Here is a 13453-nt window from a genome sequence, read left to right as displayed (position 1 = left end):
GTGGGGGATCCCTGGGCCCACTAGCTCCTGAATGGGCTTCCGCATCAAGGTCAGCCAGATTCTTCCTCAGAGAGCTGGATAAGTGTTGGCACACGGTGCCAGTTGGATCCCGAATGCGGGTGCTCTCGGGGACATCCAGAGGGGACCCTTCTGAGCCGAGGGGTGGGGGCAAATCATCCAAGCTCCGGCTAAACTGATGAAGATGCCACCAGGTTCCAGGCAGGGCTAAGCTGCCCAGGGTGAGAAATGAGCCCAATTAGCTGCAGGCGTAGCAGAGACGAGCGTCCTATTTCCAGCCCAGGCTCCATCACCTCCGTCACAGGCGGCGTCATCCATTCATATTGATTTGCATCGATCCTGCCCTGGCTGTGCCAGGGCTCAGCACCTGCCTGGAGGGCCGTACATCGTTCCTGTCCCTCAGCTCCCCCCCGCCCGTCCCCCGAGCTCTGGGCCCAGCCCAGCCTCCAGTCCAGGCGTCTTTTACAGGCAGGTTGACCCAACCTAGAAATGCTCCAGGTTGGGCGCAGAGAAGCTCTTGGTCCAGTTCTCTCCGGGTGACCCGGATGGAAACTCCCGCTGCGGCCTGGTCTATAAATACTCGGCACACGGTGGAAAAACAAAAATCTATTTTCCGACTCTTTCCCAGCCTTCGCGAGGGAGGGCCGTTCCCCGTAGGCCGGCTGGGCTGGTGGGGTGCGGGTGCCTCTGTCCCACACCGGCCCTCTCCGGCTGCCTGCCGGCCGTGCACATTCTGTACTTATCCATTATCGCATTTCCTCCCACTGGGTGGCAGCGAGGGCAGCTGGTGGGGGAGGCCAGCCCTGCCTCTGGTGATGGCCGGGCCTCTTGTGCCGAGGGACGAGGCACTTCACTGGGGGTTCCCCGGGGCCTGAAAAGTTCAGGGGTGACACCATGCTCCCGTAAGAGCCAGGGTCTCCGTGGACACCCACCGCTCTTAGCCGGTGGGAAGAACTGCTGAGCAGGGACGGGGGTCCCGCCGCCCCTTGCAAACCACTGCCCCTGGCGGCTAAGATGTCCTCAGAAAAATCCCCGAGGAACTCCTCCAGGGGATATGGAAAACACCCCGAGCCTATTCCCCTCCCCTCAGCTGGCCATTCCGTCGTCTCAGCAGCCCTGGAGGTGCCCGGTGCAGACAGCCCCCTCCCCACCGCCAGCCCTTTCAGCAAACACCTTGTTAAATTGAATGCTGCTGAGCTGGCCTGGTTGCTAGGCAGCGGCGATGTCTGCTGTTGGGAAGGAAGACAGGTCACTCTGGCCTTGCCGGGGGCCTATGGCTGCCCCAGCCCGAGGGGTCAGCTAGGGCCTGGGGCCACGGCCGCCTCAACCTGCAGGGCACAGGTGCCCAGTGGCAAGAGTCTCAGAGTTTGATGCTTCAGGTCGGGGCTGGGATGGAGAAAGGATTTCCAGATCAACCCCCCTCCATGGGGGTGGGCGGCAGCCTGGCCCTGAAGTGCCCGCGGGAGGGGCTGGACCAGCCGCCCACTGTCCTGCGTGTCGTGGGCCAACACCTAGGTGGGGGAGGGGAGGGCTGGTCAAGCCAGGCCGGTGACCTGGATACCTCCAGAAGCACCTGCCCTGTCTTGTACAGAGTTTTAAGGCGGGGGGGGGGGGGGTGTTGCACATGTGGCTCTGAGGAAGCCCCACATTCTGGGAGGAGAGGCTGGTTGTTGCTGTTGTGATGGCCCGCTCTTTTACAAAAGAGGCAGCCCCCCTCTGCGAGGAAGTTGTTGGTCGTCAGTAGCAGGAGGGCTCCAGGGTAGCCCCAGCTGGCCTGGCCACCTTGCCAAGAGGTCAGAGGGAGGAGGCCCGGGAGACGGGGCTGGCTCGGCTGCCCATTTGCCGACGTGCAGGGGGCAGCATCCTGAATCCCTGTGTATTTGTCATGCACACACTTAATTAAATGAGCAGACAGCAGGCCCTGTGTGAGGCCATTAATTGGTATTAAACAACATCATAGCTGTCATCCCAGTGTTACTTGTCACATCCCATCCCAGTGGGAGCAGCTGGACCCGGTCTGATTCTGGGGGACGCAGGCTGGGCGTATGGGAGTGGGGAGCCCCGCTGCAGCTCCCGGCCCGCAGCCTCCTCCCGGCCTCTGGCTCATGCCCTCCTCCTTCCCCGCCTCCCTGCCCATCCCCAAGCCCGCTGCCAGTGCGGGGCCAGTACAAGGTGAGCTGGAGACTCAGGTGCAAGGCCCAGGTGGACCTCTGACTCTCTGCGTGCCTGGGGACAGCTGTCTTAGCTTCTCCAAACCTCAGCTGCCTCCTTTATGGTGACACGAGTGACTTCCTTCCCGCCTTGCGAGAGGCGAGCTGGTGTGACTAAAGCAGTTTCCGGGCGGCTGGCATGCCCCTTGTGCATCGTAGCTGTCATTATTAGGATTACTGGGGGGCTCGATCTCCTTGCCTGCCCTTTTCCCCCACCTTCATGGCCTCTGCCCTCACCCTTCAGATTCATTCGGGCCCGAGGGCCTGTGGTTGAATTCTGGAAGGCCGTCTGTCCCCTTTCTCCTCCTCCCCTACCCCCAGTGTCTCGTCCCCCTTCCACCCCTGTTGGGTTTGTGCCATCCTTTTCTTCGTCCTCTTTTGACACTGCTGATGTTTGAAAGCCCGAGCACCTGTGACCAGCGCCCGTCCCCTGCCTCCCCGTCTCCCTGTAGGAAATCAGCAAACGGGAAGATGCGAGTGGACAGTTAAGCTGTATTCAGCTGCCTGTCGACTCCCAGGGGGTAGGTACGCGATCATGAGTCGGCATGCCCCCGCTCCCCGTGCCCTGTGCCCCCTCCACCTCCGTGTCTCTGTGCTCGTGTTCACGCTCAGCCGCTGTGCAACTGTGGTAGCTGTGGTGGTCATTGGTGTCGTGAGGTTTGCTTCGATTTTAAGTCCCTTCCCCCTGAGGACATGGAGAGGAGGGGCCTCCTTGCCTCTGCCCCCACCACCCTGCCAAGGGCACTGTTCCCGTCCCCCGCTGGACCAGTAGAGGGGCGGGAGAAGGAAGGGACTTAGAATCTCTGTGTGCACGTGTGTGGTCCACCGCGTGTGGGTGCCTACACTGAGGTCCCCGAGGAGTCCAAGTCTCGGGATCATGGCCGCAGACTGCGCTTCCCCATCTCTCTCCCCTCCCCCTTGCCCTGAGCCCCTATTGGAGACCCCCACAAGCTGCCTCAGCTCAGGACAAGTCTTTGGAGGATGTGAGGGTGGGGTGCCTCTTGCCAGAAGGTCCCAGATTTTTAAACCCACTTCCGAGTCTCTGGCCCCCTGGCCACCTGGGAGGTCCAGCAGGCATTTGGGGGCCTGCCCCCACTCTGGCCTCCACACCGAGCCCGTGCTCCACTGTTTCCTGCTCTGGCCCTGGAATTCGGGCCAAGGCCGGGGTTCCCGCGGGACCCCACAGTGCTGTGCATCCCGAGCGGCCCCCTGGAGATCCCACTCGATAATTAAAGGCCTCGTTAGGGATGTAAACTGAGTTAATGAAAATGATCCCCTGAGATGCCAATTACGCAATATTTATGCCCTTATCAAAAGTAGCAATCAAGTATTTCTTAATAACTTCTTAAGGAGAAGTGTGTAATTACTGGGGAACCCACTGACCTGCTAAGAAGGAAGAAAAAAGTACCCCAGAGACAGGGACAGAGGTAAAAATGGGGCCAGGGGACGGGGTGGGGTCTTGGGAAAGACGAGGGGAAGAAGCAGAGGGCCTGAAGTGTTCTCCTTGGGCTGAGCTGCTCTGTCTGGGGTCTTTCAATTTCCTTCTGGGGTCCTCAGGTCTGCGGCTCAGGGGAGGGCAGCCATGGAGGGAAAGCAGAGGGCACAAATGGCCTTGGGAATTTAGGCTCTAGTGACCATTTCACTCAGGTCCCCAGCTCCCTTTGGCCTATGCCACCCGCCCACCCGCCTGCCCGGCTGTTCCCCTCTCCCCTCAGCCCTTCCCGGAGCCAGTCCCCGCCAGGCTGGTTGTGCCGTGGGCTATGGGGTTAGCCGTGGCCTTCTCTGAGGTGTGGCAGGTGGGAGGCAGAGGTGTCGGGGGCCCTGGGGAGCTCTGGGCCCCACGCCTGGATGGTGTGGCCTGTGCCAGTGCATGCCTCGTGCCGTGGTTGCTGGTTCCCATAGCCTATATGTGGTGTATGCTTGTGGAGACAGGGAGGCCTCAGTCCAGCCCACTAGCCCCTGCCGGGCCAGGTCTCTAATGGCCTGCTGCCCCCCCCCCACCCCCACCCTAGGGAGATGCCACCAAGTCCGAGTCAGAGCCCGATTTCTTCTCACCCAGCCTGGATGGTGACGGGGACAGGAAGAAGCGCCTGGCCTGTGAGTATCTATCCTGGGGGTGCGGGCCCTGGCCCTGGGCCAGCCTTGAGTGGACTCAGGGTCTCTCCTTCTCTCACTCCCCCGGCAGTGGTGTCCCTGGGAGAGCACCCGGAGCTGCGGAAGAACCTGCTGCCGCCTCTTATCATCCACACGGCCGCCACACCCATGTCGCTCCCCAAGAGTTCCAGCACCGGCCTGGCCGAGGCGCTGGGCCCCGCCTCCCGCCGCACCAGCAGCAGCGGGTCTGCTGAGCCAGGGGCGGCCCATGAGATGAAGTCACCGGTATGGGGTGCACACGGGTGCCCTACGGTGGGACGTGCGCAGAGGTCAGGAGGGAAGAGAGGATGGGGGCGGAGAGGCCCAAGGCCTCTGATCCCTAGGTTGGACAAGCCCCCGGGAGGTCAGTAGGGCTAGTAATGCAGGCAGGTGCAGAGCTCTGGCCTTGGGGGGAGAAAGAGCAGTGTTCTAATCCTATTCTTGTGTTCCTTAACTGCCCTTGGGTGAAACTCAACCTCTGAGCCTCTGCTATAAGATAGGGGAGGTCCTTCTCTCCTTAATACTTCATCATAATAGCAAACCCCGTGCAGTTACTGATTCTGTACCAGAGCAGCCCCATGAGGTAGGTCTCATTATTATCCCCACTTGACAGATGGGGCCCCGGGTCTTAGCTTGCCAAACTGATTGGTGGGAAGCTCGGCAGTGAGCCGGTGACAGAGCCAGAAGTTTAATCCAGGAGTCGGCGTCGGGGCCCGCGCGCCTGCCGTCACTTTATACGGCCAGTCAGCTACATGAGGAATAGGTACTCGTGTCGTAGCTCTTCTCCAGATGAGGAACTGAGGCACAGAGAGGTTTAGTCACTTGCCCAGGGTCACCCAGCTGGTGGGAGTGAGTAATCTGAACCCAGGCATCTGGTCCACGGCTCCCGCTTACACCTCGACTCCTGATACGGCGCCGAGGAGGCTCACAGGAGACAGGGTGCCTGTGGGGGGTGGGGTGCAGGGCTGCGGGGTCCTGGTTGAGACCGCCCTCTCCCTGGCTCACCCCCACCCCCAGCCGAGCGCCCGCAGCTCTCCGCACAGCCCCTGGAGCGCGGCAAGCAGCTGGACCAGCAGGCGCTCCAGCCGGAACAGCCTGGGCCGAGCCCCCAGCCTGAAGCGAAGGAGCCCGAGTGGGGAACGGCGCTCCCTGCTGTCGGGCGAGGGCCGGGAGAGCCAGGACGAGGACGAGAGCTCGGAAGAGGAGAGAGCCAGCCCGGCGGGCAGCGACCGTCGCCACAGGGGCTCCCTGGAGCGGGAGGCCAAGAGCTCCTTTGACCTGCCGGACACGCTGCAGGTGCCCGGGCTGCACCGCACAGCCAGTGGCCGCAGCTCGGCCTCCGAGCACCAGGACTGCAATGGCAAGTCGGCCTCGGGGCGCCTGGCCCGGGCCCAGCGGCCCGACGCCCCCCCACTGGATGGGGACGATGGCGACGACGAGGGCAACCTGGTGAGGCCCCTGCGGGCGCGGTGACTTCTCACACCTGACCTTGAGCGAGGGGGACAATGCCTGACCTGGCGCTGGGCTGGACGCCCCGCTCCCGGTTCCGTGGCATTCAGGGAGTTACCGTCGCGCCCGAGGGGTCTCAAGGGGTGCCGGCCCTGAAGCGGAGCTCCAAACAGCCCCTTTTTTCTCCCTATGCCCGCCCTGCCGAACCCCAGATCCTCGTCACATGCGGGGCTGCGGTCCTTGGTGGATATGAATGGTTTCGGGCAGATGCGTATGAATCTTTCATGGCCCTCCCCCAGTGACTCAGAAATACCCATAACTCATCCCTCCAAACTGATGCCCTCCCCTGTCTCCCCCTCTCTCATCTCGACCTTATCACAAGTCTTGACTTCACGCCCGCCCATCCTTACCCATTCACCCCTCCCCTGGCCTCCACACCACCACCACCTCTAACCCTGGGGGATGGGCACGTGGATCTAGGACCTCAGGGTTAGCGCGTGAGGAGAAGGGGCCAGGGTCTCCTCCCGCCAGGTGTGTCTTTGAACAGACAGCTGTGATGGGTACAATGTTTGATAATTGATGCAGCTCCCAAGCCCAGCGGGGAGGGAAGCAGGGAGGGCCTTCGGGGCTGGGCTGGAGGCTGGAGGCAGAGACATAAGCGCAGAGAGCCTGGGGGGAGGGGGGCGTGCAGGGGAGGAGACAGGAGATGCACGGAGCGAGGCATGCTCAGGGGACCAGAGGGGGCTTAGAGGGAGACTGGGGGTCTGAGGAATAAAGGAAGAGAAGCGGGGCTGAGGACTGGGCCCAGTGTGAAGGGCTGGGCAGGGAGTGGAGGCCATGTTGCTGCAGACAAGGGGTAGGGCGTGGGGAACTTGAGGGTCCCGGCCCCGCACACCAGTCCTGTGGTCCTTCTACAGAGCAGAGGGGAGCGGATGAGAGTGTGGATCCGAGCCCGGCTGCCCGCCTGCTGCCGGGAGCGAGACTCCTGGTCCGCCTATGTCTTCTCTCCTCAGTCAAGGTGAGCAGGGGATCCCTGACCTCTCCTCCTGGGGAACTATCCCGCGACACCACCCTGGGGGACGCTAGAAGTGTCCTGGCCTGAGGGCACGTGAGAGAGGGGCCTCGGGCTGGGAGGGCCCCGAGGAGGCAAGGCCGCGCCCCGCTGCCCAGCCTGCCTCCTGCCCAGCCTTTGCTCGTCTCCGAACAGGTTCCGCCTCTTCTGTCACCGAATCATCACCCACAAGATGTTCGACCATGTGGTCCTTGTCATCATCTTCCTCAACTGCATCACCATCGCCATGGAGCGTCCCAAGATCGACCCCCACAGCGCTGTGAGTCACCAAAGACTAAACTTGGTGGCTGTAGGCTTCCCTTGCAACTGGTACCCAGGCTTGCCTCCTGTGTCCTTCTCCTGCCTCTGCCTCCATTTCCCTCCTGTGATGCACCAGCCCAGCTCGGGGAGTGGGGCCCTGCTCCTTACCTGGGTGAAAAGTGAGCCCCGTTGCATCCTGGCTATTTGCAGACAGCACGTTCTCATGAGCCAGGCACTTGTGGGGCCCAGCTGGGTGTGAGTCGGCGAGTGTCAGCGTGATGGGAGCAGCAGACTGGCCCCGGCGGGGCTGAGTGTCTTGCTTCCCCTGCTTCCTGCAAAGGGGCTCGGTTTTGCCCACGACCTGTGCGCTGCTGGGGGAGACGTCCTGCCCAGCCTCCCCCATGGGCAGTGCAGAGTAGGGGAGAGGGAGCTGCCCTTTGCTCCTCTGGGTCCGGCCAGATCACAAACACGTAGGTTTTCAGGGGGGACATTGGTCACTTCTGCTTGGCTGTGAACCTGCTAGGCCCGCTCCGAAGGAGAAGAAGGGCCAGAGGCCTGCGTATCTGGACCTGCTCCCAGGGGCCTGACCTCTTCAGAATGGGTGCAAGTTGTTCTGGCAGCTGTCTCCCCCCCACCCGGGCATCATAGTCCCCGCCCCAGACAACGGTGGCCCCTCATGACATCTTGCCGCACTTGCTTGGAGTGGCCCCCCCACCCCTCCCCACCGCCTCCCACACCGCCGTTCAGATTTCGGTGTTGCTGTGCTTTGTTTTTCATTAGGGTGGGCTCCAGCCAGGCCCGGGTGGGGAGGGAGAGACCCTTTTGAATGGAGGGCAGGCCTGAAATAGGTGGGTGAGGAGATCCCCACCCCTGGGGCTCGTGCAGGGTGGAGCGAGGGCAGCTGGTCACATAGGCCCCTGGTCGGCCTTCTGCCCAAGGTCTCGCTGCAGGGCCCTCTGTCATTGTCACCACATCTTCCCCTCAGTTCCTCCCCTGCTTCCCCGCTTCTCTCTTTCCCTTTCTCTGTTTCTTGCTCTCCCTGACTCTCATGCTCTGCGCGCTGCCTCTCCAGGCCTCTCCAGCCCTCTCTCGGCCACCCAGGGAGGGACTCAGCCTATAGATATCAGGGGACATGGGTCGCCTTCAGGGATGTACAGCCTCGCTTGCCCTGTGGCTCCATTTCTGGGCCACACAGCAGGAAAACAAGTGCAGGCAGAAGGGCGGAGAGTAGGATGAGGGGGGTCAGAGATCAAGGTAAACCCTGCCCCAGTTTTAAGAAGGGAATCAGGATAGGCCTGAGATATGGGGCTCAGATGAGAATTGTTGGGGGAACGTTTCCCCTTCCAGGCCATTCGGGGGGCGGGGGTGGGAGGCAGTGCTGTTCCAGGGCAGGGGTGAGACTGTCCAGAGCTGAGAGTCAGGGGGCCTGGCACTGGCTCTGTGTGTGTATGTGTGAGAGAGAGAGAGACAGAGACAGAGACAGAGAGACAGAGAGAGGGAGGAGGATTCTGGGAAGAGGAGATTGTCTGCCTTGTTGGGGAAGGTGGGAGTCATTGTCCTGAATCAAACGTCGGAGGCAGTTCCTGGCTTCTGTGTGCAGAGCAGCCCTGGCTCACGAAAGGAGGTCCTAGTGGGCAACACCCGCCTGCTGTCTCTTGCAGGAACGCATCTTCCTGACCCTCTCCAATTACATCTTTACCGCAGTCTTTCTGGCAGAGATGACCGTGAAGGTGATGGGGGGTCGGTGTTGCTCCGGGGCTGTCTGGTTTTCAGGGCCGGGTTGGTGGTGGGAGGGGATTGGAGAGATTGACCACAATCAGAGGGCAGGCCTGGGGACCGCAGGGAGGCGGCGGCCACAGTGATGCAGCGGGCGTCCCCAGGTGGTAGCGCTGGGCTGGTGCTTCGGGGAGCAGGCGTACCTGCGTAGCAGCTGGAACGTTCTCGACGGGCTCCTGGTGCTCATCTCCATCATCGACATCCTGGTATCCATGGTCTCCGACAGCGGCACCAAGATCCTGGGCATGTTGAGGGTGCTGAGGCTGCTGCGGACCCTGCGCCCACTCAGGTGAGCCCCCGGCCGTGCGTCCTCCTCAGGGACGCCTCCAACAACTCCCTGACGGAGCGAGAGCCCCAAGTGCCCCTGCTCCCTGCCTCTGACCCCTCACGGGGAACCGTGTCACCACTGGGCTCAAACCATGGCCCCAGGAGTTCCCCCCCCCCCTTGGGCACGCCCCCTCCACATGACATACTCCCCACGTGACATACTGCTCAGGGCTACCATGCCCCTGACCTTGTGCTGGGCACAATATAAGAGGCCACAGGCAGGGCCCTCGTATCCTTCAGCTGGAGCTGTGCCTGGGGTGGTAACGTCAGGGATGACCATCCTTCCCGGTGAGGTAACAGACTCCTTCCCCCCCCTTCACACACCTTCACACGCCTCTCAGGGACCACCCAGCAGGTAACGCCTCTAGCAGGGGATCTGCTTTCTCAGGAAACCCTCCCTCAATCACCCTCCACCCCGCTGTCAGAACTTTCCATGGACGCGGACCGTACTGACAGACTAGTGATGCCTCCCTGGCTGTGATAATCCACCTCCCACCCCCTTCCCCTCCTTGCGTGCACCCTCCATGATCCCGGCAAGTCAACCTCCCTGTCCCCACGACACACTGCATCCCTGGGTAACACCTCCCTTGGGTTGAGTCCCCTCCCCAGCCCCATCAGGTGATGCTTGGAGATCTGGGAGTGGAAGGGAAGATGGGGGAGGTGGGGGTGTCTGCATCCTGTTTTGAGACATTAGAGGTGGGAGTCCCCATGGCGGGGATCTTGCGAAAAGAGAACTGCCCAGGAAGCCAGAGTCCAAGATGGGGGACCCGTGAGCCCAGATGGGGGGTGGGGGTGGGGGAGCAGCGGGGCAAGGGACAAGGGAGCATCGGAGCTGAGGGAACCCGTCTTATTCCCCCCCCCCCTCCCCAGGGTCATTAGCCGGGCCCAGGGGCTGAAGCTGGTAGTGGAAACGCTGATGTCCTCGCTGAAGCCCATTGGCAACATCGTGGTCATCTGTTGTGCCTTCTTCATCATCTTTGGCATCCTGGGGGTGCAGGTTTGTGGGGGTCTGGGGGCCAGGTGTCAGTGGGAACCTGAGGAGTGGCCTTCCTCTTGGAGGAAGACTCCGAGTCTGAGACTCCAAGCAGCTGAGACTCGAGCTGCAGCTGCCATCTTTATTCCAGAAAGGAAAAAACAGGGACACTTCCCTCGAGGCCCTAGGCCTCAGGCCCCTTTGCCTCCTGGGCGTTTTTGCAGAAAACTAGGAGCCTAGAAGAGGTTCCCAAAGGGATGAGGGCCTCAGAGAGGCTGCTGACCTGTGGTAGCTGGAGCACTGCCCTTGCCGCCCCCCCCTGCCCCCCTCACACGCCGCACTCTGGAGCGCAGACGCTGTCCTGGCCCAGTCTGCTCCGGGATCCCCTCCCCTCCTTCCCTGCTTGAGCCGAGTGGGCCGCAGGCCAGGCCTGGGGATCCAGGGCCCAGACAGCTGGGCCAGGTTAGCGGCGGTGAGCTGGCAGGCAGGAGGGTGCAGACCCCAGACGAGGCAGGAAGTGGGGGCTGCTGGGGGAAACTTGGCCTCCGGCCCAGGGAGGAAACTGGCTTTGCCTCCACCCCAGTCTTCCAGAACCCCCTGGCTCCAGCTGTTTCGGCTTTAGGGTAGACAGCTGGCTGTCGGGGCAAGCAGGGGAACTCCTGGGTGGCTACCGCCCCCCACCCCCCATTCCTGTCCTTTGGCTTCCTGGAGTGTCCTCTTTGCCCCGGGGAGAGGGCTGTTCCCGGTTTCCTAGAATTCTCTAGCCCCAGGGACCGGGCTGGGGTACACTCACCAAAGCTGTGTGGTGCCCCTTCCCCTTCCCTCGCTTCCAGCCGGCCTGGGTGAGCAGAGGCAACCCTCGTGAGCCCGGTCCTGGGCTTTTCCAGTGGATGTAGGTCCATCCTGAGTGGCTTGCCCAGACCCCCTGGTCCTCCTGACCCTCCCATCCCTTGCCCACCCACAGTCATAGCCAGATGTGTTCTGGAGTGAGGGTGAGCTTTCCAGTCAGAAATACCTGCGTTCAAGCCCCCTTTCTGCCACCTACATTCAACCTTAGTGAGTGAATTTACTCCTCTGAGCCTCAGTGTTCCTCATCTGTAAAGTGGAGTCTATAATACCTAGCCTGCCCCCACCATTAAACCAGGCCCCCTCCCCCAGAGTATCTGGTTCAGCGGGTCTGGGGTGGGCCTGAGAATCTGCATTCCTAGCGTGTTCCCAGCCGCTGCTGTTTGCTGGTCCACGGACCCCTCTTGGAAAACCCCTGGCTTCACCCTTTGTAGAAAATAAATAACTATTCCCCTCCTGCCAGCCTTCCTCAGCACCTGCCCCGATGACCTTTTCTCCTCTAAGGCCTCTGCTCCCAGGAGCCCAGAGGAAGGGGCGCCTGCGGGGGAGGCTTCTGTCAGTGTCTCCCTGACTTGGTTGAGCACCCTGTCCTCACTCAGGGTGTGCCCAGAGCTCTTTGGCCCCGGGGCTTGTGTGGGGGAGGAAGGGCTGGTGAGTTCTCATGGCCACAGCTCACTTCGCTCTGTCTCTGGGGATGTTTGTGCCCAGCTCTTCAAAGGGAAGTTCTTCGTGTGCCAGGGCGAGGACACCAGGAACATCACCAACAAATCGGACTGTGCTGAGGCCAGTTACCGGTGGGTCCGGCACAAGTACAACTTTGACAACCTCGGCCAGGTGAGCTCCGTGCTCCGGGGTGGGCGTGGGGGTGGGGGTGGGGGCAGGGGTAGTAGCAGGAGTCTGGAGGGGACACGGGCGCATGCGTAGTGATGCACGCAGGGCAACTGACTTGCCAGGGCCTCAGCTTCATCAACTGGCTAATGGGACATAATGGTATTTCTTCGGGGGTTTGTCGTTAAGGGTGCGATGAAATGATGTGTGGATTTGCTGAGCATGGGACCGGCCACATCTATATTCTCGAGATACTGCCTTTGCTTACTCCATATTTGGAAAAATGGAGAAATGTCGAAAATGAAATGGCTCACTCCCTCTTGCTGGTTTGTTTCCCAGACCCAGCCTGGTTTTGCTCTCTGGATTTTCCAGGGCTCTGGTGTCTCTGGCTCCTCCTGGCTGAGGTCAGAGGGCTTGATCGTCTTCCATGGCTTCTTTGGCTTCATACCAGCCATGGAGCCCCGGGACAGAGAATTCTTCTAGGGCCCAGAGTGTGATTAGGCCTGACCTCTGAAAGGCTAGGGTCCCCTGAGCTGCTGCCATGAGGTGCTTTGGGGACAGGTGGTGGGTGGTTTAGCCATACATCTTAGGTTTCACGTGGTTTCTCCTCCCCCCCCCCCCGCCCCGCCCCAAGGCCCTGATGTCCCTGTTCGTGCTGGCCTCCAAAGATGGCTGGGTGGACATCATGTACGACGGGCTGGATGCCGTGGGTGTGGACCAACAGGTAGGGCTGAGGTGGGCAGGATCCATCTTTGGGCTCGGGTCACTCAACAAGGCATGATGGGATGCAGGCACGGGACAGAAAGAGGGCAAGGCTGATTGGCAAATTCCATCAAAGAGGCATCACCCCATTAGCTGAGGATTTGACCAGTAGCCTGAGGGCCATATCTGGGCGTGTTGTATTGTATTGCAACATGTTTACACTTCTTTGAATTAGTAGCAAACATTTAAAAATTGGTGGATTTCATGTGAAAATCCAGAGTTGGGCCTGCTCAGAAGTCTGGAGATCTGGGAACATAGGGCTTGCACTGCCTCAGGGCAGGAGTTAACCTGGAACCGAGCAGCCGGTGCCTCTTTGGGGTAGAACATCTACTCTCTACTTTGCCACAGTCCCCACCCCTCCCATTCATTCGCAGCACCTGCTGGGGCCCTGTAGCTAACCAAGTTTGCAGACCTTGTCTTAAGGAACCCGGGCTGTGGGGTGGCACCTGAGACAGTCAGGTCTGACGTATCCCTGCCTGATGCCTCCACCTGTCCTTCCTGATCCCCACCAGCCCATCATGAACCACAACCCCTGGATGCTGCTATACTTCATCTCGTTCCTGCTCATTGTGGCCTTCTTTGTCCTGAACATGTTTGTGGGCGTGGTGGTGGAGAATTTCCACAAGTGTCGGCAGCACCAGGAGGAGGAGGAGGCCCGGCGGCGGGAGGAGAAGCGTCTGCGGAGACTGGAGAAAAAGAGAAGGAGTAAGGAGAAGCAGATGGCTGGTCGGTAGTCTTTCCACATCTCTCTGAGTCGTGCTTGACCTTGGCCTTGTGACTGCAGGGGACCAGGGGCTGGGGCTGGGGGCAGGGAGAAGA

General features: G+C 61.0%; 1 protein-coding gene across 22 annotated transcripts in view; it reads left to right on the top strand.

Annotated features, from left to right (window-relative positions):
* The window catches only part of CACNA1G (calcium voltage-gated channel subunit alpha1 G), a 62803-nt gene that overhangs the window by 30540 nt on the left and 18810 nt on the right, over nt 1–13453 (top strand). For 8 of the 22 annotated variants that reach the window (XM_078437297.2, XM_081791247.1, XM_060646362.3 and 5 more), the window contains exons 14-25: nt 2681–2749; nt 4241–4325; nt 4414–4607; nt 5379–5810; nt 6728–6828; nt 7018–7141; nt 8784–8852; nt 9003–9187; nt 10096–10222; nt 11753–11878; nt 12507–12596; nt 13147–13360. In XM_078437297.2, coding sequence (XP_078293423.2) covers nt 2681–2749; nt 4241–4325; nt 4414–4607; nt 5379–5810; nt 6728–6828; nt 7018–7141; nt 8784–8852; nt 9003–9187; nt 10096–10222; nt 11753–11878; nt 12507–12596; nt 13147–13360 — 1816 coding nt within the window. The remainder of the gene's footprint in view (nt 1–2680; nt 2750–4240; nt 4326–4413; nt 4608–5378; nt 5811–6727; nt 6829–7017; nt 7142–8783; nt 8853–9002; nt 9188–10095; nt 10223–11752; nt 11879–12506; nt 12597–13146; nt 13361–13453) is intronic. The other 14 variants (XM_081791249.1, XM_060646361.3, XM_060646366.3 and 11 more) reach the window with 3 other exon arrangements.

Source organism: Panthera onca, chromosome E1, assembly GCF_046562875.1.
Source record: "Panthera onca isolate mPanOnc1 chromosome E1, mPanOnc1 haplotype 2, whole genome shotgun sequence".
Lineage (NCBI taxonomy): Eukaryota > Metazoa > Chordata > Mammalia > Carnivora > Felidae > Panthera > Panthera onca.
Note: the sequence above shows the minus strand (reverse complement) of the source record. Positions and strands in the feature narration are given on the sequence as shown.